General features: G+C 41.3%; 1 protein-coding gene across 2 annotated transcripts in view; it reads right to left on the reverse strand.

Moving 5' to 3' along the window:
* The window catches only part of klhl32 (kelch-like family member 32), a 34,591-nt gene extending 13,396 nt beyond the window's left edge, over positions 1-21,195 (reverse strand). The window contains exons 1-5 of one of the 2 annotated variants that reach the window (XM_035945390.2): positions 20,998-21,195; positions 19,526-19,647; positions 14,406-14,583; positions 8,475-8,582; positions 2,337-2,435 (exon numbers count right to left, since the gene is read on the reverse strand). In XM_035945390.2, the coding sequence (XP_035801283.1) occupies positions 2,337-2,435; positions 8,475-8,582; positions 14,406-14,583; positions 19,526-19,548 (408 nt within the window). In that variant the 5' untranslated portion in view covers positions 19,549-19,647; positions 20,998-21,195. Of the gene's footprint in view, positions 1-2,336; positions 2,436-8,474; positions 8,583-14,405; positions 14,587-19,525; positions 19,648-20,997 lie in introns of both variants that reach the window. The other variant, XM_023264667.3, reaches the window with a different exon arrangement.
* Between the last annotated feature and the right edge of the window lie 334 nt (positions 21,196-21,529).

Consider the following 21,529-nt stretch of genomic DNA (forward strand, 5'->3'; position numbering starts at 1 on the left):
ACCAGGGTAATATTTGTGATATTTTTAAAAAATGACATGTTGATGTCAGGTTAGCAATAATCAAAAGGTGATATGGTAAATATTCCAACAACAGTAACTATCTGGTTGTCACCCACACATAAAAACAACATATAGAACAGATTGTCCCTCCGCCTCCCTAAACTCATTCATTTGCCAGAAAACGGACAAAACACACAATTAACAAGGTTAATGTGATGAATTTGGATGACAACTTGTGTTTTTCTACATTTCTACAGATATTGCAATAATATCATTATTGTGACTTCTTTTGGCCCCCATAATGATGTAGTGATAATCTGTTATCATGGCAGCTCTATTCCAGACCAAACCGGGTTAACTGTACCCTCTTGTTTCCAGTATTTAAACTGGTTCAGTTACATATTTAGCATCAAGTCTTGAGATTGAATGTAATCTTCTCATCTAGCTGTAGGTTAGAAAGCAAAAAAGAAAAAAAGTGTTCCTCCGAAAATCTTGAACTCTTCCTTTATTGGTGTTGCTGTTTATTCTCTGTTTTTCTCATTTGCACATCATTATATCAGAGATGGTGTTGATTAACCAGGATAGTTCCACAGGGAATCCAGGTGATTCAGCCTGTAAACACTTTATTCCTGTCATTGTTTTGTATGTGCACAAACACTCAAGCGATATTAGGGAATCAAAAAGCACACGGCTGGTACAGATGTTAGCTTGACACTGGTTGTTCTTCATTTTTAGTCTAGTCTTGGTCTTTTATTGCACTACCAGTGAAAACATGATAGAGTCATATCAGTATTTTTATCAGAAATAAGCAGTCAGTACCAATACAGTCACAACAATCTCTTTGCAGAATGACATTATGTTATTTTTCATATCTAAAGGTAAGAAATGTTGGAAGTCCTGACTGCCTAATAATGTCTACAGTTCGTTCCCTCATATAATGTCAACCTCTGAAGGCCAAAATGCCAAAAAAAATGAAATGTAAAAATCAAAATGCAAGTGCAGTTCTTGTTCCATGCTGCTCTGTTGTGTGAGACCCTGACTGGTCGGTAGTGCAGCTAATGATTTGGATATTAATACAGGGTGTCCCTAAAGTCTGGACGCATAGGAAATCTCATTAACTATGATTTTTTTGCCTCTGCACATTAAATATATCTTTGTTGAAAGAAGAAAGAGTTGAACTGGTACTTCTCAGTGGACCTGAAGGACGGACATATTGACAGCTAGGGTTGGATTAGGGAAGTGATTTTTTTGGGGCTACCATGAATTTTAGCTATGACCAGTTCTTTACTTTCAGCGTATCTTTCCATACAATCATCTTTCACATTAGGGCTGAAATGATTTTTCAAGCTTTTCGAGGAATTCGATTACTAAAATTCCTGGAGGCAAAATTCTCTGAATCGAGGCTTTGTTTAATCCAGTACATACTATACCCCAGGTCACTAACTGGTGGACTGCGGTCCAAGTCTGGACCCAGACTTCATCCAGTATGGACCTGGAGCTATAATCAACAAATCATGAAAGGATTTTTAATTCTTTTTTTAACTAGTGCAGCTTTTCTAGTGTTTATGGCTTTTAACAGATCAGAGGACTGAACTGTGAATACAGTTTGACACAGTGAGACTTTGTGTGAGTCGACAAAAACTGAAATGTATGTACAATACCCCTGTACTATACTATATATGTACAATACCCCTGTACTATACTATATATGTACAATACACAAGGATGGTTATTTCTGTTGCACAGCGCTCACTCCCATTTGTGATGCTGTAATGCACACACTAAGCGCGGAATCCGATTACTTGATTAATCGCCAGAATAATCGATAGAATACTCGATTACTAAAATAATCAATAGCTGCAGCCCTATGTCACATCCACTGAGAAGTAACCGTTCAACTATTTCTTCTTTCAACAAAGCCATATTTAATCTGTGGAGGGAAAAAAAATGATAGTTAATGAGGTTTCCTATGCGTCCAGACTTTAGGGATACCTTGTACAATAAAGGTGTGAAATAAGCTGTACAAGTAAGTAAAAGCTGTTCCACTTGAATTTAAGTGGCTCATTTGTAAATGTACTCTCTAATCCCCTGCAGAGAGAATCAACTGTTCCTAAGAGAAACACACCTCTGAAAACTCAATGATATTACAGACTTTCCATTAGGGTGATGGGACCCTGTGTTGTGAATCAGTTATTTCTTTAATTTCTCAGGTAACATCTGCAGCTCACACACAAGGACAGCAGTGTGTGTGTGTGTGTGTGTGCGTGCGTGCGTGCGTGCGTGTGCGTGTGCGTGCGTGTGCGCGTGCGTGCGTGCGTGCGTGTGTGTGTGTGTACCTGGATGAGGTAGTGTGAGCAGAGACTGAGCAGCTCCAGCAGCTGCAGGTGGCTGCCTGCAGACAGGACGTCCTGGATCACCGCCGGCTCCAGCAGAATCTGGCCAGAGGAGATAAACAAGGTCGTTAGGTTTCTTTCATAGATTTTTTTGAGTTTCAGTTTCACTGCAGTTAAGTTTCAGGTTGTTTTAGGACACTGATTCGCTAAGCATTCTGACAGTAAATGAAATTATATTTAGAATGGTACGTTACTTTATGTACTTTGGGTATAAGGGCTCAAATTAATCCTGTGCAAACCTCAAAAACTACACTACCAGTCTGTCTTATTTATTCAGCAAAATCAAACCCTTAACTCACAGCTTTTCCTTAAACAGTTGCTCCCTAATGTGTTTAATAACCTGAGCACCATATTTTCACTCATTGAATTCAGTATCATTTTTATTTGCTCCCAAACTGGCAATTGTCAATCACTGATGTAATATTTCTACACAGAAACAAGGATGAAAAGTTCCAGTCAGCTGTAAAGGAGCAAGTCTGCACATTAAATATTACAAATTTAGCTCAAAGAGGATAAATTTGGCAGCAACAGCAGTGGGCAAAACAATGTTGCAATTACTGCAAAACGGTTGGTGTGTGCGGTAATGTGTGCAGCTACTGTAGCCGTTGTGTAACACAGACAGAATAAGCATAAATAGAGTTTATTGACCTGGGTTGAAATATATTAGTGCATTATGAAAATATGCTTTTTGGCATCTATAATCCTAAAATTATTATCAATAGTGTGGTTCAGGATATGTAGCAATGTTTCTAATATCACTAATAATGTGCATCTTACAGTTAAACCTGCAGTGTGGAACTTCTGTCTCAACTTCTGAATGCTGAGTTTCTCTTTTATTTGGAGCACCAGAAACTTTTCTTGGACCCTTCTTAGTTGTCTCTGCTGTTGCCTGCTCTTTCTCCATCACTATGGTTGCTCTCCTCTTCAGCTCTACCAACCACTCACTGCTGGTTACCCAAAAACACATCAATACCTGTGCACCAGTGCAGGAATGTTGTCACAGACACCAGATAAAGATCTATCTGTCAATTCAATCAGCAATGTGTCAATCATTTGTCCCGATTTTAAGTGGAACTGATGTCTATTTCTATGTAAAAGTTGCTTCACTTCAGTTTTAAGTCAAAAGCATAAACTGCATGAGCTGACTTCAAAACCAGGAAGTATACTACAATATATATGTATTGTCATTTTTTAGTTGTGTTGAGGGTTGATTTTGATTGACAATAACCAAATATATTCACAAACATTTGCTCCATCCAGTGCATTAGAAACAGTGGAGGTGAATATAACAGATTTCACAGCATAACAAGACCTGCTCTATCAATGTGCTTGATTCACTATTATCCTCTACAGACTACAGCAACATACAGTATTCAGGCAATTATTTTCGCAGCGATTCTGCCAAAATGCTTCCTGTTTAGCTGAATGAACAGCAGCTGAAATTATCTGCTGAAAGCTTCCGTCTGTTTCCTCCATATTATCCGCCTGTATGAAACATAAAGCTCTGTAACACAGCCAGTTCATACTCTTAAGCTGTCGGGAACAGAGCCAGGTATTGTGGGAGTATAGTGTCTATTCGAAGCACACCACCAGTACCACATGGAATTAAATATTCAAATAATGACTTTCCTAATAACCAAATCAGACCAAACAGACCCCAAGTTACCTCTCATAGAATGAACTCACCTACTCCAAATGCAGTTTAGTTTGATTTTGAAAGGCAGGAACAAGCCTTTGATAATCCATTCAGCAGTGCTGCCCTACATAACCAGAGAGCTGTGACTGCATCAGTAGTGAAAGTGAGAAAAATGACTTCATCATTGGTCTCCCTCACCTCTCACTACTGTTGATACAGTGGTGGGCTGAAAATGGTTCAGCTGCATTAATGGGTGTCTTGTTTTTTGTTTTTTTTTTGTGTGTGTGTGTGTGTGTGTGTTTTTTTTGGTTCCAGCCTAGCCTAGATCTGAAATCTGAACACAAATGACAAACATTTCAGTCAGCATTTGTACTGATTACATACCATAAATACACACATAGCTTGACCACATTAGGATTTATGCAAACAGTTCATTTTAATTCATGAAGACATCTGTTTAAAGGAGTAAAATATTTTCCCTGGAACTCCACAGAGCCACTTCCCAGCAAGCTTTCCTGATAAGGTTATTTTTTTCTTTCTCTGCAATTAGCTACATCTGCACATTCTCATTTATCACAGTATGTTTTCCTGCCAAGCCTGGGCAGCAGTCCAGTTAACCACCCGCACCAGCTATGGGCCTCAGAAGCCTGACATATTAAGACAGAGAGCAAAAGTAAGTGGTTATTTGATTCAATTACTAGGATCTGTACGCACTGCACTTTAAAAAAGAACACTTCAATCTTTGATTGCCAATCACAATCAAAATTCTCAGCTCCAATCACCTCCACTTCTTTTGGATGACTTCAAACTGAGTTAAACATGTCATCAAAAGCATCAAACACTATATTTTCTTCTTTGACTCAATCAGCGTCCTGTCAGGCTGCAGCAGTATCGACGGCAAGCCAAAATAATGACAGTAATAACTGTAAGTGAACGCTCTTCATTTCCCGCTCTGCTCTCCACTCCACTCCAGAGGCCCACTACAGTTGGAGCACTTCAACCTCACACAGCAGAAGTCAGTTTTATAACACTGTGCCTGGTTCAGTGTGGGAGTACAATGAGCTCTTGTGTAAACCAACATTTATTGCGCCTGCTACTTGCAAGCTTTCAGCTGGAGGAGACAAAATAAAAGATGCTTGTGTGGCAAGAACATATACATCTTCTACTTTAGGATCTGGCCCATGTAGGCTCACACCTCACTTAGAGCTCAGTAATTCTGCAGGTAATAAAAGGATGTTTAATTGATCGACTTTTCCACTGTGGTCCCGGGGTGCGGTAAAAATTCCAATGAAGTTAATAACCGACTTCCAATCTGTGAGCATCCTGTGGCAGCATGTCTCCTCACTCACCCCGCTGGCCTATGACATGTGACGGAAGGATTTTTAGTAGGTCATTATTTACGGAGTGGGGATAAGCATATTGCCCTCATCTCATCTGCTATCATCTCCTCTGGGCAGACAGGAGCTGAGCCAACCAAAGCAGGGCGGCTTGCGAGCCTGCTGTTGACCTACTTACACTGCCTAACCAACTCACTCTTTGCTCATTTCCACTGTGGAAATAAAATTAGGAGTAATTACAAAGTTCCTGGCCTCCCCGTGTATGAAATAAGCCGCTAGGCTGCTTAGTGGAGCGAGAATCACTGGCACAAAGAAAGGTCAAGGAAGGCTATTAGAAATGATCTCTTTATTGATGGGTGAGAAGGCAAGGACACACGCTGACGTCACTCACATGACTGTCTCCTCATGACAGCCTCGGCATGGAAATGTAATACTGAGCTCCTTCTCAAATGCAAATTTAAATGTGTTTCTTATTTCAGTCTGAGAATACTGTAGTAACAGTTTGACTGCAGCAGGCCGAGAAGTGACCAGTTTATGGTCGAATCTGACCCAACGCCTGCACACTCCTGGATAACACGGTCATCCTGAGGTAGAAGCTTATGCTGCACAGATTAAAGAGGTAATCTGCAAAATCCATGTTTTGGTTTATTTTTGTGGCATATTTGGCATGGATGAGAAGTAACTACTGTACAACTAAAGCACTCATACTTTACTTGAGTATTTCAAATGTATACTTGTTTAGACTCCTCTTTACATTTTTACTTTACCAACAACAGCTATGCAATACACTTGGTCAGCTAATTATAATATGTTTTAATTTTCATTCGCCAAAGTAGTCATAATTAGCTCCACTTTGACCAGCTACTGTTAGGATCCTGCTCTAGCCCCTGCCCTTCTTTCCCTTCTTCCTCTTTTTCCTCCTTTCTCCCTTGAGTCCTGATTTGTTTCTGTGTTGACCTGTCTCTCTCTGGCTCCCTCTGTCTGTCACCTCTCCCTCATGTCTCTCTCTCTCTCCCTGTCTCTCTCCCTCCTGCTTCACCTGCTTCACCTGCCTGCACTCTGGTTTGCTGATTGCTACAATGAGTTTCAGCTGCAGCAATCAGTTCACACCATTCACCTGTTCTCCACCTCACCTCCACTATTTAAACCCTGCTCATTCATTCACTCCCTGCCGGATCATCGACCCACATACCCTCAAAGATTCACATCCTACTTCGATTCTGTTTCTCCCCACCAAGCCTGCCACCTCCGGACTGCTTTAGCCCCATGGACTCTGTTGCTTTCCCCCCTTCTGGTTTTCCCTTTCTTGGACTCTATTTTGCTCCCACCTGTTCATGAATTTTCCCCAGCCTGTCTTCCCCCTCGGTTCTCAGTTTCCCCATGTCATGAGTACCCCTACCCAGCTTAGTTTTTGTAATTCAGTTCAGTTTTGTAAACTTCCGTTTTTTTGTATTTATAGAGTTAGAGTTTTAGTAGTTGGTTAAGTTCTGTTCCCCCCAGTTCCGTTCCCCACTAATGTATTGGTTCAGTTGTTTAAATAAATTTTTCAGTTATTCACCTGTCAGCCAGTTCTGTGTGTCTTCGCTTGGGTTCTCCTGCTTCCCCCGCCCGCAACAGCTACAGCATTAATATTGTTCACACATAAATACAGTATTAGTAATAATCCCATAATATATAGGCTATATGACACTAACAGGGGTCATTCTGCACAGTGGGCACTTTTGCTTTCAGTATTTCTGTCTCAAAGAGATATTGCATCAGTGCTACCTCTGAAAATGTGCTAATTAGTTTAGCTGATGAGCATCTAGTAGTTGTACAGACATCTAGACACACGTGCTAAGCTAAAGGAGTTGAGTATGCTTGTTTGGTTTGTTCACTGGGTTCAGTCAGATTCTAGCACTGCTGCATACAACATGCTGGTTGGATTGCTTACTTAGACTGATTAGCTTGGCTGTATTAGTTTGCTCAGTCATGTCACTGTTCATGTCTTCGTAAACGCCTGGCATGTGTTTGTTGGTGATGGTAAAGATGCTTTGGTGCTTGCCAAACAAAAGCTCAATACACAATTCATCTTAGAGATCGACGTTAGCCAAAAGACCGACGAACACTTAGATTTCTGAAGAACAGTTTCAAAGGTTAGTGTGGTGGGTCTGATGCTCAACCACCTTGGCATTGCCCAATTCCTCCTATCCACTGTGACCGTACTCACCTCAATTACACATAATTTTAAGCCTTATTACAATTTGAATACCATTTATGATATTATAATTGTCATGTCATGATAATATAATTTTCATGTCATGATAATATAATTGTCATGAATGGGGAACTTACCTACAGAGACCAAAAAGATTTTTGTACCATGCTGTCAACATGTTTCTTCCTGCTATAAAGTGGTGTATTTTAACATTAGTGTCTATGGGGAGTGACTCACTTTTGGAATCAGCCTCAAGTGGCCATTCCAGGAATTGTACCTTTTGGCTTCTGCTGACTTTGTTCTTCCCACTTGGTCCCGAGGGCTGTTCTCTGTATTATACTGTAGTGAGAACATTGTTGTTCTTTTGTGCCCCAGAAAGAATCATGCATGGTAAAGCGTCTCATAGCAGGGGGCCTGCTAATTAGTACCTGGGTTACTAAGTGGGCCATGGTATTCAAGTGGAACTGCCTATGATGCAAATGTGGCCAGGCAATGCAGTGCAGATAGAAGAGCTGATTAAGCAGCCAAGAATCTGCTGAGGAAAGGGCTCATTAGGTCAGAGCTAGTGTCACCTGTCAAAGGGTTCAGAGCCTAAACAGAGGTCAAAACATCATTTAACATTAGTACTAAGCTCCCACCTGCATTTTAGCTCATTTTACCACATTAGCAGATAATAATTTACTTGAAAATGTTTCTGTACTTTTATATTAAATCTGCATGTGTGACACTTATCTGTAATAAAATATTGTAGCTTTTTGTTCCTGCAGCTGAGGTGCTTTTGAGCTATCATCTCTCAATTATTATTGCAAGAAGTACAATTTTGTCTATTTTTGTCTAGTATTGATGTCTCTGCATACATTCTTCTTTTTTGTGTGTGTTCAGGTGTGACTGACATGTAGGCTCATGCTCACCTGTCCAGTGTAGGCGAAATCTAAAGCGTGCTTCAGTCCGACGCCGGTCACTCCTTGCAGAGTCACTTCGTCTGCTTCGCTCTCCAACATGCACAAGCTGAACATGGCCTGACAAGACACAGCAAAAACAGGGATGTCAGCTGAGGCGACGCTCCATCACAGATATTTCATCTGGCATTTTCCATCTTTGGTTAAAAAATAAACAAACAACCAACTGGGAGCAAGCCACGGGGCACTGACGTAGAAAATGCACAATATACACACAGGCATTGATGGGAAAACCTATTCAGCTTTGCTCCTCCGGTCCTTCATGTTGACACTGCAGGCTCATAATATAATATCTGTAGGTTGTTTTAACAGACTGGGATGTATGTGTGCTGAAAAAAACTGCATCATAATTAATCAAAACCTGCCAGACACAACATCCTAGAACCTTTCTATATTGATTTGCCTGCCGTGGCCCTTGAGGTCAGCAGAAATAAATAGCCCAATCAGTACTTTCTGCTATACCTCTCTGTCTTTCTCTCATGCAGTCGGGCACATACACAGTCACACGTGCGAACACCACACTCCATGTGAAATCAAAGCAGCGGACGCAGCGTCTGCAGTCTGGCCCTGCTGTGCGTGAGTCCAGCTTGCTGCTCACTAATCAAAGCTATTGACCGGTGTCACACCATGACGGGATGATGGAGCCATTGATCAGGGCCGTCCAGCAGAGGCTGAGGGGTCAAATGTGGTCACTATGGAGATCACGTCTCCTATCTGTCATCTTAGAGACACAGCAAGGTTTCATCTTACAGTCTGAGGTTTGTATGCTTCCTCTGACTGTAATGGGACAAACAGCATATCCGTAAATTGCTTTTGAACAGTAATTGTAGCTGCTATAGACAATTTCTTTCCCCACAGTTACACTGCCTCAGGATAGTGGTATAGCCAACTTGCAATTTGAAAATATCTTTTTAATCACAGTTGCAGTGTGCAGCACAGTCGCTCCACTCTGTCTCTACTGAGAGACTGGTGTGTAACCACATTACAAGCTTCAGAGACCCCTAGGCTGGCCAGTTATCGCAGGCCTTTCCTGTCACGAAAGCAACGTTCATTCTTCCAAATCTCATCTAATTCTGCCTGATTCATTGCACACATGTTCTTTAACCAGGCATGACCCCTCTCCTTTGGCAAATGGCCCCTGTGCATTGTGAGTGGGATGGGTGAGACAGGGTCAATTTGAGGCCATGTTGAGTTTTAACCAAGGCCTGTGCATCTCTCCTCAGAGCTCAGCCTTGTTGATTCACCACTGTGCTAATTAAAAATCTAGCGGTCCACTGAGCACAGGAGGGCCTGTGGCTCAACCTGAGGCATGATGGTGGCTGAGCTGTGGTCAGTGTGTGCATGAGTGGCATAGAGAGAGAAAACTGGATGGAGACAGAAAGTAAAAAGTGCACACACAACAGTGAGTGTCAACACTTTGCATGTTCTCAGCTGTGTTGTTGTTTGTTTGTATGTGAACGGGTGGACTGAAGGAGAGACAGCACCCTGAGAGTGTTTGCAGAGCTGTTCGCCTCCAGCATCAGCGCTCCTGACCTTGGTGGAGGAGCTGATGGATGTCTCCTCTGAGTTGGGATATAGATCCAGCGCAGACACACATCGAGCCACAGAGACACGCTTACTGCAGTCCTTTCACACGATGCTGCAGTGGGGGTGTAGCGCCGCAGTTAGCCTGACCTGTCAACAAAATTTATGTGTTTCTGCTTGGTGTGATCATACCGGAGAGGACTCGTGACTTCCTCATGCACCCACTGAACCATGATTGTACTCGGTGGGGCTGTTTCCATGTCTGAGAGAAATATTGGGGGTTTTTTCTCTGAAGTGAGACTATATTTGTCATAGAAATTACACCAAATCCAGTTGTAGAATGTAAATATGTATATTTATTAAAGTGCTGCAATCAAGAAGAGTAGTGAGGTGTTTTGCTTGAATATTTCTACTCTACACACTGTTTCAGACTAGGAAAGGTAGAGAGGGAAATATCATCTTAGCATATCTTACAAACAAACTCTATGATCTGTGCACAGAATGAACTACTTGGTTGTAAATAAAGCAGTTAAAATTACTTCCACCTTAACTCAGTGACTCATCGGCAATAATTCATTGTTAAAAGTGCTACAATAATATGATACAAAGCAGTAAGGAAGACATTCCCTGCTTCACCTATATTCCTGCCACATGTACGACCTGTAGAGTTGTCTTGTTTACATTAAGTGTTTCCTATCTCAGTCTTCTTCTTCCCTGCCTTTGCACACCTTTTTACCATGTGACCACTGCTAAATCAATAGAACAGTGATTGCAGCACACATGCACTTGCAAGTGTGCATGTGATCTGAAAGGGGACCCAAGACTTTGTTCCATTGTGCTACTAGGGGTCAAAAACTCCACAGGGTCACTTTGAATAAATGAAGACATGACTTTCACCTAATATGAAGCATGTTTACATGAGGAATACCAGATTGCATCGTGCAGAAAGGGTCATCAAGAATCCCAACCACTGCTATGTTGTTGTTGTTGTGCAGAGTTAAACGTGGCTTGTGATTGGATGCTAGCTGAGTGTTGACTGTCACGGGGTAGCTGGTGTATGGAGGACAAAGGCACTATCACCTCTCTCTCTCTGCCTGATGGGGTTTTCATTTCTTTAATTTCATATTTTTGTGTACTGTTTTTAACACTGATCACCACCAAAAAGCTCTGACCACCTAGTGTTGTATGAAAGCGAATGTTGGCAGTGAAACGTTTTGGGTCTTGTGGATGCATGACGGACCTCCTTGGATTGGGCTTGTTCAGGTGCACCACATGGATGCTAGATCAGATTGTGATCTGGGGATTTCTGGAGGTCAACCCCTTTCCTAAAGCCATTCTGGGGCAGTTTTTGTTATGTGACAGGGCGAATTATGCTGCCGGAATAGGTTGCTGTCATTGGAGTGGGAGTTGCTTTGTCTGCAAAAAGCAACATCCAGTCCTGAATGCCAGAACCCATGGATGTCCAGCAGAACACTACAACTGTAACTGGATGCTCAGTCCTATTCTCTTCAACTGTCAGTAGTTTTAATGTTGTGAGTATTGTGTATATTAAGCAAACTGTCCTTTGGGTCTCTTGGAAATGACTTTACAAATTAACAGTAGTACAGACCTGCTATGTGACTTTCTTCTCTATTTTTATTTGTTAGGAACAAAATAAAGGGCTCATAAAATCACTAATCCTTCTTTGAAACGGGGACGCTGGGACAAACTGCACAAAGTTTATGAGAGGTTTGTGTGAATGTGTGATGTAATTGTTTGTAGTGTAGTTGTACTCATGGCAGACATACTAGGTCTTCCCTCCCAAACTTAAATACACTTAATATTACAGCTGCATAAATACTTACACTATCATTCAAAAGTTTGGGGTCACCCAGGCAATTTCAATGTTTTTCATGACAACTCACACTTTTATCCATGTGCTAACATAACTGTACAAGGGTTTTCTAATCATCAATGAGTCTTTCAACACCATTAGCTAACACAATGTAGCATTAGAACACAGGAGTGATGGTTGCTGGAAATGTTCCTCTGTACCCCTATGGAGATATTCCATTAAAAATCAGCTGTTTCCAGCTACAATAGTCATTTACCACATTAACAATGTCTACACTGGATTTATCATTCATTTAATGTTATCTTCATTGAAAAAAAAAAGATTTTCTTTCAAAAATAAGGTAATTCCTAAGTGACTCCAAATTTCTGAACAGTAGTGCATGTTGCATTCTACTGCTGTATGTGTTTACAGCTGATCTAATTTGAACTACTTTACTACTATTACTACACGTAATTAGTAGTTATGATGCAAGTACACATTTTTGTATTAAAGTAACACATAATCTACATAATGTCATACTTAAATACTATTTCCTCTGGTTATCTTTCAAATAACATGCAAGTTGTCATCCAGAATAAATACAGAATTACATCAACAAGTTAACTTTGGATAAGCTGTCTGGATGATTAAAGCGGTGCTATAGCAACACAAAATTCCAGGTTTGTGTCTATACACACATAATAAGCAGAATCCAGGTCTCAGGGCAGCCAGCAGGTGTATTCCAGAGTGATTCCATACATCCAGTCTGCTGATGTACAAATACATCCTAATAGATCTGTTGAACTCATATCAGTGCTACAGGTGTTTCTCCACCCCGTTGTTTCTCAAATACTGCAAAGAAAACCTAAGTTGGCATGAAGATTTCTTGAATAGGTTTTTGTTCCTGTAAATATCCAGAAGGAAAATCCACAACATTTCAATTACAGACGGCGCACTGAATATTTTTCCATTCATTTACAGACTGACGTGAGCGCAATAACAGCATATCGCACACCCAATCCCCGTGCAGTAATTTCCCTTCAGGGATCCATTTACAGTAGATCACATTGTCAAAATCAAGCATTTCACAACGGCACTTAAATCATGTGGTCTAAAGTAAATACTGTCTTTAAAATACCACTGCAGTCAGAGAGAGGTTGAAGCAACAGCAGAGTTCTAGGTAGTACAGGGTGTGAAATATTTATTTGTGACAATAATGACTTCTGCTTTGGCTATGAGGCCTACAGACAATATTTCTCCGTGATACAAAAAAATCAAAGAAAGATTCCGTGTGTGCTGTGCTGTGTTGCTGAGGTTGGTGTGTGATGCTGTTTGTTGGTATCTCCCAGAGCTGTTCAGACCTCTTAGTAATGTGATGGGACAAGAAGAGGCAGGTGACACATTCGGGACAAGTTCCAGGTAAACAGCTCACGCTTGGTCAGGTATTTTATTACAGTCACTCATGTCCACTGGACTAGATAATGTGTTACAGCCGCTGCAACGTGTGTGGGTGTTTGTCTCTGAGTGTGAGAAAAAGAGCCACAGAGGGAGGACAAACACAGTCGCTGTTTCCTCCACGAGGCAGCTTCATCTCTTCAGTAAATGAACTAAATTAAACCCAGCGGTGGAGTCAGACGACAAAATGAAGATAATGTTGTTAAGCCACTGCGGAGGAACAGGGAAGTGGAGTTGTTTTTCTTGCTTACTATAGCAGGCTGATCTAATAATCCAAGCGTCGGAACAACAGTGGTGGGACTTGAAAGAGCGGCATTTTAAAAGCAGAGCCGATGAACAAAAAGGAGAACAAAAGTGAAGAGGACCGACAAAGGAGGAGAGGAGTGCGACTCGCCCACCTTCAACTCTCTGCAGAGAGAAGTAAAAATAATCTCCACACACACTCACACACTGGAGGAATAATCCCTGGGCAACTTGGACATATTTAATCTGCCTCTCATTTTCAAAAGGGATTAATTTCTACCTTCTAATCTGCTCAGTGTCCCTAAATCAAATCTCATCGGTGCACTTTTCCCTGTGCGGCCCATCTCAGGAAATCTCCTGTCTGGCTGTCTGACAGTGTGAGTATACGTAAAGCTGCCTCTGTGGCTTAATTAGAATCAGACTGAAGCCTCGGCAAGAGACCAAGCGAAAGCAAACACTAGGGCTCGATCCAGGTGGGCTTGTGAAGGATGATCTGCAGTAGCAGTGTAGCTGGGAGTGCTTCGTATTTGATACCATCTGTGCATGAATACGTGACCATTTTTATAAAAAAAAAAAAAAAAGCTCAAGTTGTGCTGCAATACCTTTCTCTTGGCAGGATGTAAGCGCCGGTTAAATCCCGTTCATACCACTTGGGGACCCTGTGAACCCTTCCATTAATTCTTTTTTTATTGAAGGCAATTAACAGCTTGATTACTGTGCAATCCTTTCAGTCTAAGCACTCTACAAAGAAATCGAAGGAGGTCTTTGTTTAATTACACACCCACATCATTTCCTTGTGCAGTTAGAAATGCTCATTTTCAAGGCTTATATTATGGCCAAGGACTCACCCTGAAGTAATCGCTGCACGCTGCCAGGACGGCTTTGTGGGCGTGGAACTTCTGCTCTCCTGCGACCAGGGTAACGTCACACAGCAGGCCGTCCTTCCTCTGCTGGTTGAGGGCAGAGAGGACCAAGTCCTGGTGGGACTTTGACTGGCAGAGCCTCTGTCCTGTCAGCATCTCCCGACTGCTGCAGACACACACACACGGAGGATATGTCGTTTAACTGGATTTTATGGATTTACCAGAGAAGACGAAGCAGCTACTACTGCTAGAATTAATAACAACAATAATAATAATTAATAATGAGCTGCACAGTGTCTCAGTGGTTAGCACTTTCGCCTTGCAGCTAGAAGATCCCCGGTTTGCATCCCGGCCTTCCTGGGATCTTTCTGCATGGGGTTTGCTCTGTGCATGTGTAGGTTTTCTCCAAGTTCTCTGGCTGAAGTTGCCGTGGTTATTTGGTGATTCTAAATTGTCCGTAGGTGTGAATATGAGTGTGATTGTTTGTGTCTGTGTAGTCCTGTGATAGACTGTGACCTGTCCTGTTGTCCCCTGCTTTCACCCTAAGTCAGCTGGGATAGACTCCAGCTCCCCATGACCCTAATGAGGATTAAGCGGTGTGCAGATAATGGATGGATCTCTTCTTAGGAATACGAAATGATGGAAAAAAGTAAGTGCCTTAAAGTACATTCACTTTTGTACTGTAGTTTGGAGGAACTTGTGCTTTACTTGAGATTTTCAGTTCTATCCAACATTACACAACATTTTAAAGTGAATTATTGCATTTTCTACACATCTGAATTGTACAACAGCTTTGGTTCATAGTTACTTTTAGGATAAAGATTTTATATCATAGACAACAGATCAAGGTTTTTAAAAAATAACATAAAATATTAAACTAGTGGTTACTGTCGTATCCTCTGATATATTACAGAAAGTTGTGGTTCGTTGCAGTCGCATGTTAGATGTCAATAACTGTTAACATCTCCAACAAATAAGGATTTTTCTCTTTAAATTTCGCTCATAGTTTTGTTTTAATAATCATTCTAAGTATCCAACATTGCACCAAAACTCAAAGATTAGAGAAAAAAGTCAGATTTTTATATGAGAACTTTTTTCATTTATGTAAACAAAGGATCTGAACACTTCTTCTATTACTTGGGATTTGACAGCTGATGACAAGTCTTTCAATTGCAATAAATTTGGTCCAAAAAATATTTAAAGTTACTTTTACCTTTTTGGACAGTCTAACTGCTTTGAAACGGTTTTAGTCACCCTAATGCAGGCCATCGGGATGGGGGGTGTCGGTTAGTAAATCTGCTAGTTTGACTCAGCCTGAAATATGTCAACAGCAACTATAAAGTCTGTCCAGATAGTCAAAGTCCACAGAGGATGATTATTACTGACTCTGATGATCCAATAACTTTTCATCTTGCACCACCACAGGCTGTTTTTCTTTTTTAATTAAAAAGACTTGAAATTGTTGCTGGACTACCATGGAATATACAAATAGCAGTGGTTGCCACAGAATGAATGCTGTTATATGTGTATGTAATATTAATTAGGATTTAGCTGTTCTCTGATCATTAATCTGGCATCACCAACAGGTCAGAGTTCTCATTTCACAGTCATGATTCCCATGGTTTTAATCAAATGACGTTGCATCAAGTGTCACACTGTTGAAAGTGTATTTGAGTTGTGGCTGAAGTCAGTTGTTGTTTCAAATAAATTTCACTTATCTATCTGCTTGAGTAATGGCAGTTTTGTGGATTCTATCAACTTAAAATTACACTTTGTTCATTTAAACTGGTATTCTGATTTTTAGCAAAAGTGGGAAAATGTGATTGTTTCTTTAGCTATGTACGTCTGGCATCATGACTTTCATCCATCCATCCATCATCTATACACTGCTTAATCCTCATTAGGGTTGCTGGAGTCTATCCCAGCTGACTGAGGGTGAAGACAGGGGACACCTGGACAGGTAACAGTCTATCACAGGGCTACACATAGAGACAAACAATCACACTCACATTCACACCTATAGACAATTTAGAATCACCAATTAACCTCAGCATGTTTCTGGACTGTGGGAGGAAGCTGGAATACCCAGAGAAAACTCATGTATGCACATGGAGAACATGCAAACTCCTTGCAGAAAGATCCTGGGAAGTCTGCGACACGAACTGGGGATCTTCTAGCTGCAAGGTGAAAGTGCTAACCACTGTGTAGCCCCATCATGACTTTCAGGTTTCTTCTAATTTTTCTGCTTCAATTACAGAGTAATCATAGAATTATGGGGTAAATAAAGGAAAGAACCATAAGCCTAATCATGTTCGGCATTTCACATTTTTGTCAAGTAAATTCTTAAATTAGGGAAAATGGGAGATGACTTTCCTTAAAACTAAGTTGCAGCAATGCCAACTGTTAATTTGAGAGGAATCAAATGATTTAAGCACATCTAATTTGAACCAAGGGTATTAATCTCACTTGTTATACTAATTAAGATAAAATTAGTTCAATTGCATGTTACCAACTGTATTCATTCAAGCTGGTCCAGTGTCTCTCTTATTTTCAGTGGACTATAATGTTGCTTTTTGTGGTTTTGAGTGAAAGGCCTTGATAGTGAAGCGCAGTGTACTTGAACAGCGATTAATTAAGTAATTTTTATGTTCACATACAAGATGGATAATTACAACATACATAAATATGCATTATATATGTAAATGTTTTTGTACAACATGTAGAACTAAGAGAAATATTTATCATTTTTGTTGTACAGATTTGACATTGCATCACAAATGTAATGAAATGCAATGTAGACAAATGACTCACAAAATGTTTTGCCATGAATGACATTTTTTTGCTATGAATTGCATTTGTGTTATATCCTACATCTCACAAAAGAGCACTTTCTGACCGTCACTATGTGTGTCACAGTCCGATTCTCTGTGTTGGATGAGAGAAATACTCTGACCACTGAACATGTCTAAAGCAGTATGGCTGACTGACTGACTGACTGACTGACTGACTGACTGACTGAATGTATGCTGGGGCCACATGTAGCAGCAAATACACTCTGTTTTCTAACCCATCCTCAGTCCCTCTCCGCTTGTACCCATCCATCAGCAGCACACCACCCTGTCTCTCCAAATCCATCTCTGTCCACTTCCAGTCCTGGCCGTCACTCTAAATGCTGCTGCCTGCCAGGAGGCCTGCTCTGTCACCTTCATGGTGATTGGGTGTAAGACAGGGGAAATAATGAGTGTGTATGTGTGTGTGTGTGTGTGTGTGTGTGTGTGTGTGTGTGTGTGTGTGGGCAGACGTGTGTGTGTGTGTGTGTGTGTGTGTGTGTGTGTGTGTGTGTGTGTGCGCGCTGGGCCCGAAGTAACGTGAATGATGACTCAGGCTGTTTGTTTGGTAGCTGGACTCTGCCAAAGGGAGAGCCAGGAGAGAAAAGCACAAAATTGCTTTTTTGGATGACAGAGACGGGATATTAGAGGATTTAACAACCCAGAGAGGGAGAGGTGGTTTGAGAGATTTGAAGAGGGATGGAAGCCATTGATGTGCTGGATGATGATGATGATGATGATGATGATGATGATGATGAGTACATATTCTTAGATCAGTGTAAAACTAAAGAGGATGGGCTATTCACATTAAGTTGACAGCAGCCATGGTCAAATCTGAAGCGACAGAAGATGAGATGTTCTGACTTTATGTCCTTAGCCAAATCCAAAAAATATGGGATCCTAGATTCCACACTGATTAAGTTAGACCCTCATGTTTCAGTTAGACCGGAACTGATACAGGGATTTCTGGTGCCAATTTAGAACGTATCAAATTTTGATATTGACATATTGGTCAATATTTTATTTGTAAGAGATAAATTTAATATGGAAAAATGATGGGCTTGTTGTTCATTACCTTTTTAGCAATGTATTTCACAAGCTTATTACTAACTTTACATGAAGACACCACTTGACCTCACACCATCGTCTGCTCAGCTGTGACACACACTCTGCTACATGTGCTGCAGACAGCACAGTATTGTCAACAAAGAAGCTGCTCTCCTGCACAAACTATGCTATGAAACCACTTCTAAATTACTCCAAGTATTTTTTTTCTGTATTTTGCTATATTAAGAGAAGCTTTTTAATTATTAGCACATATTGGACAACTTACACCGGTGCCTATGTTTGTGTGATTGGCCAGTATCGGGTGATAACATCAGCTGACCCATATATCAGTCAGGCGCTAGTTTCCACCTTCAGCCCAGCAGACTTTAGCACAGTTAAAAAGTCATGGTTTACAGGCTCAGAGCAAGATGACATAATCAGAAGTTATATTTCACAGTGTCAATACACCTGTTTTTAAAGCATGAATAGTGCTCCCTCTGTGTGGGTAGTTAACTGACCTTGATGTGTAAAATTGCTTTAGAAAGCCACTATCTTATAAAAGCACCTTTCAACTGTGAACATTGTTGCATTTTAAAGTCATGGACATGCTGGTTTTAAAAAGAGTTTCTTTCATTTGAAGTAAAAAGTGGGCTGCCCAGTTTTGAATTAATCTGCAAATATTCTACCGTGCAACAGAGCTCAATTTTCATCCAACAACAATTGAAATAGCTGTTAACCTAAAATACCTATTTGCAGCCTGTTTGTAAAGATGGAGGAAGTATGTCTAGTAGGAATGAATGAGCCATAGACAGGCTGCATTTAAAGTGTTTAGTCTACCACATTGTTGTTAATCTTTTTATTGGAATTTGCAATAAAATAATAAAATCTAGAATGTCAACAACTTTATCTTTTAGATGGATTGTCCTTGTGTAACCTTGCCTACTCCCAAACAGTAAAAAGATTGAATGGGCTGCCTGTTTGGAGAAAGCTAGCAGAGCCTGCACTCCGGGAACGTCTGTATTGAACAACATATTGATCCCGTATGGATTCTCCTCAGGTTGGAAAAGAATAGCGATCCAAGGCCTAAATTAGTCATCCCTTGTGTATATTAGTTGATAAAATCAGTGTATTTTTCAGTGTATACACTATAATTGGACTGTGTTCTGTTTATGGCATGAACCTTGAGTGTTAATGTACAGTATGTGTGTGTGGACTGACGGAGGCACCTACCTGAGGCTGGGTTCAGAAGGCATGCCCCTAGTCAAAGGTAGAGAGGATGGAGGTGGAAGTGGTGGGGAGGCGCTGTGTGGCTCCTGAGGACTGTAGTCTCCTCACTGGGCTCATACATCAGCCTGATAGGACAGAACGGCACGTCAGCTTTACTCAGTCCATCCGCCCGACCCAGCCGCACTGTGACAACCTCCCCTGCGACGTGTGAAGGGATGCTACCACACGTCATGCCTAATGCTGACTTCTCCTTTTATTTCTACGCTGGTGTTGACTTTGACAATTCCACTAGCTGTTCTTTCAGGGCCTTTTTCATGTAAAGCACAGGCACTGTGACAGCTACAGGCAGGTAGACTTCAGAGAACAGAATAAATAAGCTCAGCACTTCCCCGAACAAGCTGCGAGTCCAAATTACACCAAGTCCTTCTGCTGTAGCTACAACCTTGACATAATGTGCTACACACACCTAAATTTGATATTCCACACATAATATTCAGCAGCACAAGAGCTCAGCAAGGAAGAAGTTGGAAATCTAAGCTGCTCTCTGATTGGAAAACAACTCACTCACTGTGCATTACTCCTAAATGCTGATTTCACAGAAGGAAGCCTGTACACTGTGTATGTGGTTCACCTTAAATGTGGGCAGGGCTGTGTGTACTACTGGCTGCTCTTGAGTGTAGTCCCCAGTGAGATCTAGTGATCGATCTGTTCATGAGTGACCTTCAGATGCATGGACACAGGCACCTGCTACTGACTGATGAGGGAGAGAAGGAGCTTCTCCTGTGACACAGAGTCCGGCTCCGAACGGACCAACACATGCTGCACTTCTGTCAACATGGTGGTCTCAAGGAGGTAAATAAAGCAAACTAGAGAACCCTATGAGAACCAGTCTTTAGTGGTCATTGTTTGAAATAAATGTCCTCAATATATATATATCAGATTATTAAGTTTCACATCACACCTTACGATTATTTTTTATCTAATTAAGAGTTGAGCCTCAGAAAAAAAAGATTAAAAAAAAATAGATGGCTATATTTAGAATCTGATCATCACAAGTAGGCCATTGTTCCCTGCAAACCCCTGTAATCTCCTGACTGAAAAAACACCACGGTGTTAATGTTGCCTTTTTACGCACAAGACACAAATAGGATTTTACGCAGCAAACAGCGCGCAGGAGAACTGGACTGAGAGGGAGAGAGAAGGAGGAAGGTTTGGGTTGCCAGATCGACAGACACCATTAGTACATTAACTGTCACTTTCCTAATGCTCCCAGCTGTCAAAAGGTCTCCTAGCAACAGGCCAGCGCCTCGGTCCACAAACTACGGGTACGGAGAAGAGAACAACCTCGGACGAGCGGAGTCATCCTGTTGCGTCCAGCACAGCGCGTAACCCCAAATAAAATCCACACCAAAACCCACTGAGGAGCTGACAGTATTCAGCTCCCTTGTATCTTAATGTGCCACAAGCTTACGCACCTCATATGAATGTGTTGTTAATCGGTCCCGTCCCCTCTGGCGGCGCCGCTGGTACAAATGTCATTTGACGTCCGAGGTTGGTCTCTGTAGCATCAAACGGAGGCAGAGAGCAGCAGCCAGCAGATGCGCTCAGTTATCAGCGACACTTTATTGGACACTCTGTAGCACCTAAACTGTTACATTAAAACCCCGCCTCTCCACCGCGGTCACATGAATATAGACACGGTCGGCGGAGAGCGCCTCCAGGTGGATAATTGTGACATGGCAAAGTGTATCAATGCCTGTATGTGTACTACATACAGTAGAACAGGCGCCTGGAGGGACACCAGGGGTCCTACTAGGATTTCCAGGGGAAGTACAGCCTTGATTTAACTCCATCCTGCTGCGCTAATGACAGATTAATCAAGAAAACACATCTCGTGATGATTTGCACCATTACTGTTGCACACAGCAGTCATTTTACTGTTATTTTTATGTCTAATATCTATGCCAACATTAATTTATATACGCCTGGAAGCATCTATAGAATTAG

The sequence above is a fragment of the Amphiprion ocellaris genome, chromosome 9 (genome assembly GCF_022539595.1).
Source record: "Amphiprion ocellaris isolate individual 3 ecotype Okinawa chromosome 9, ASM2253959v1, whole genome shotgun sequence".
NCBI classification, from domain to species: domain Eukaryota; kingdom Metazoa; phylum Chordata; class Actinopteri; family Pomacentridae; genus Amphiprion; species Amphiprion ocellaris.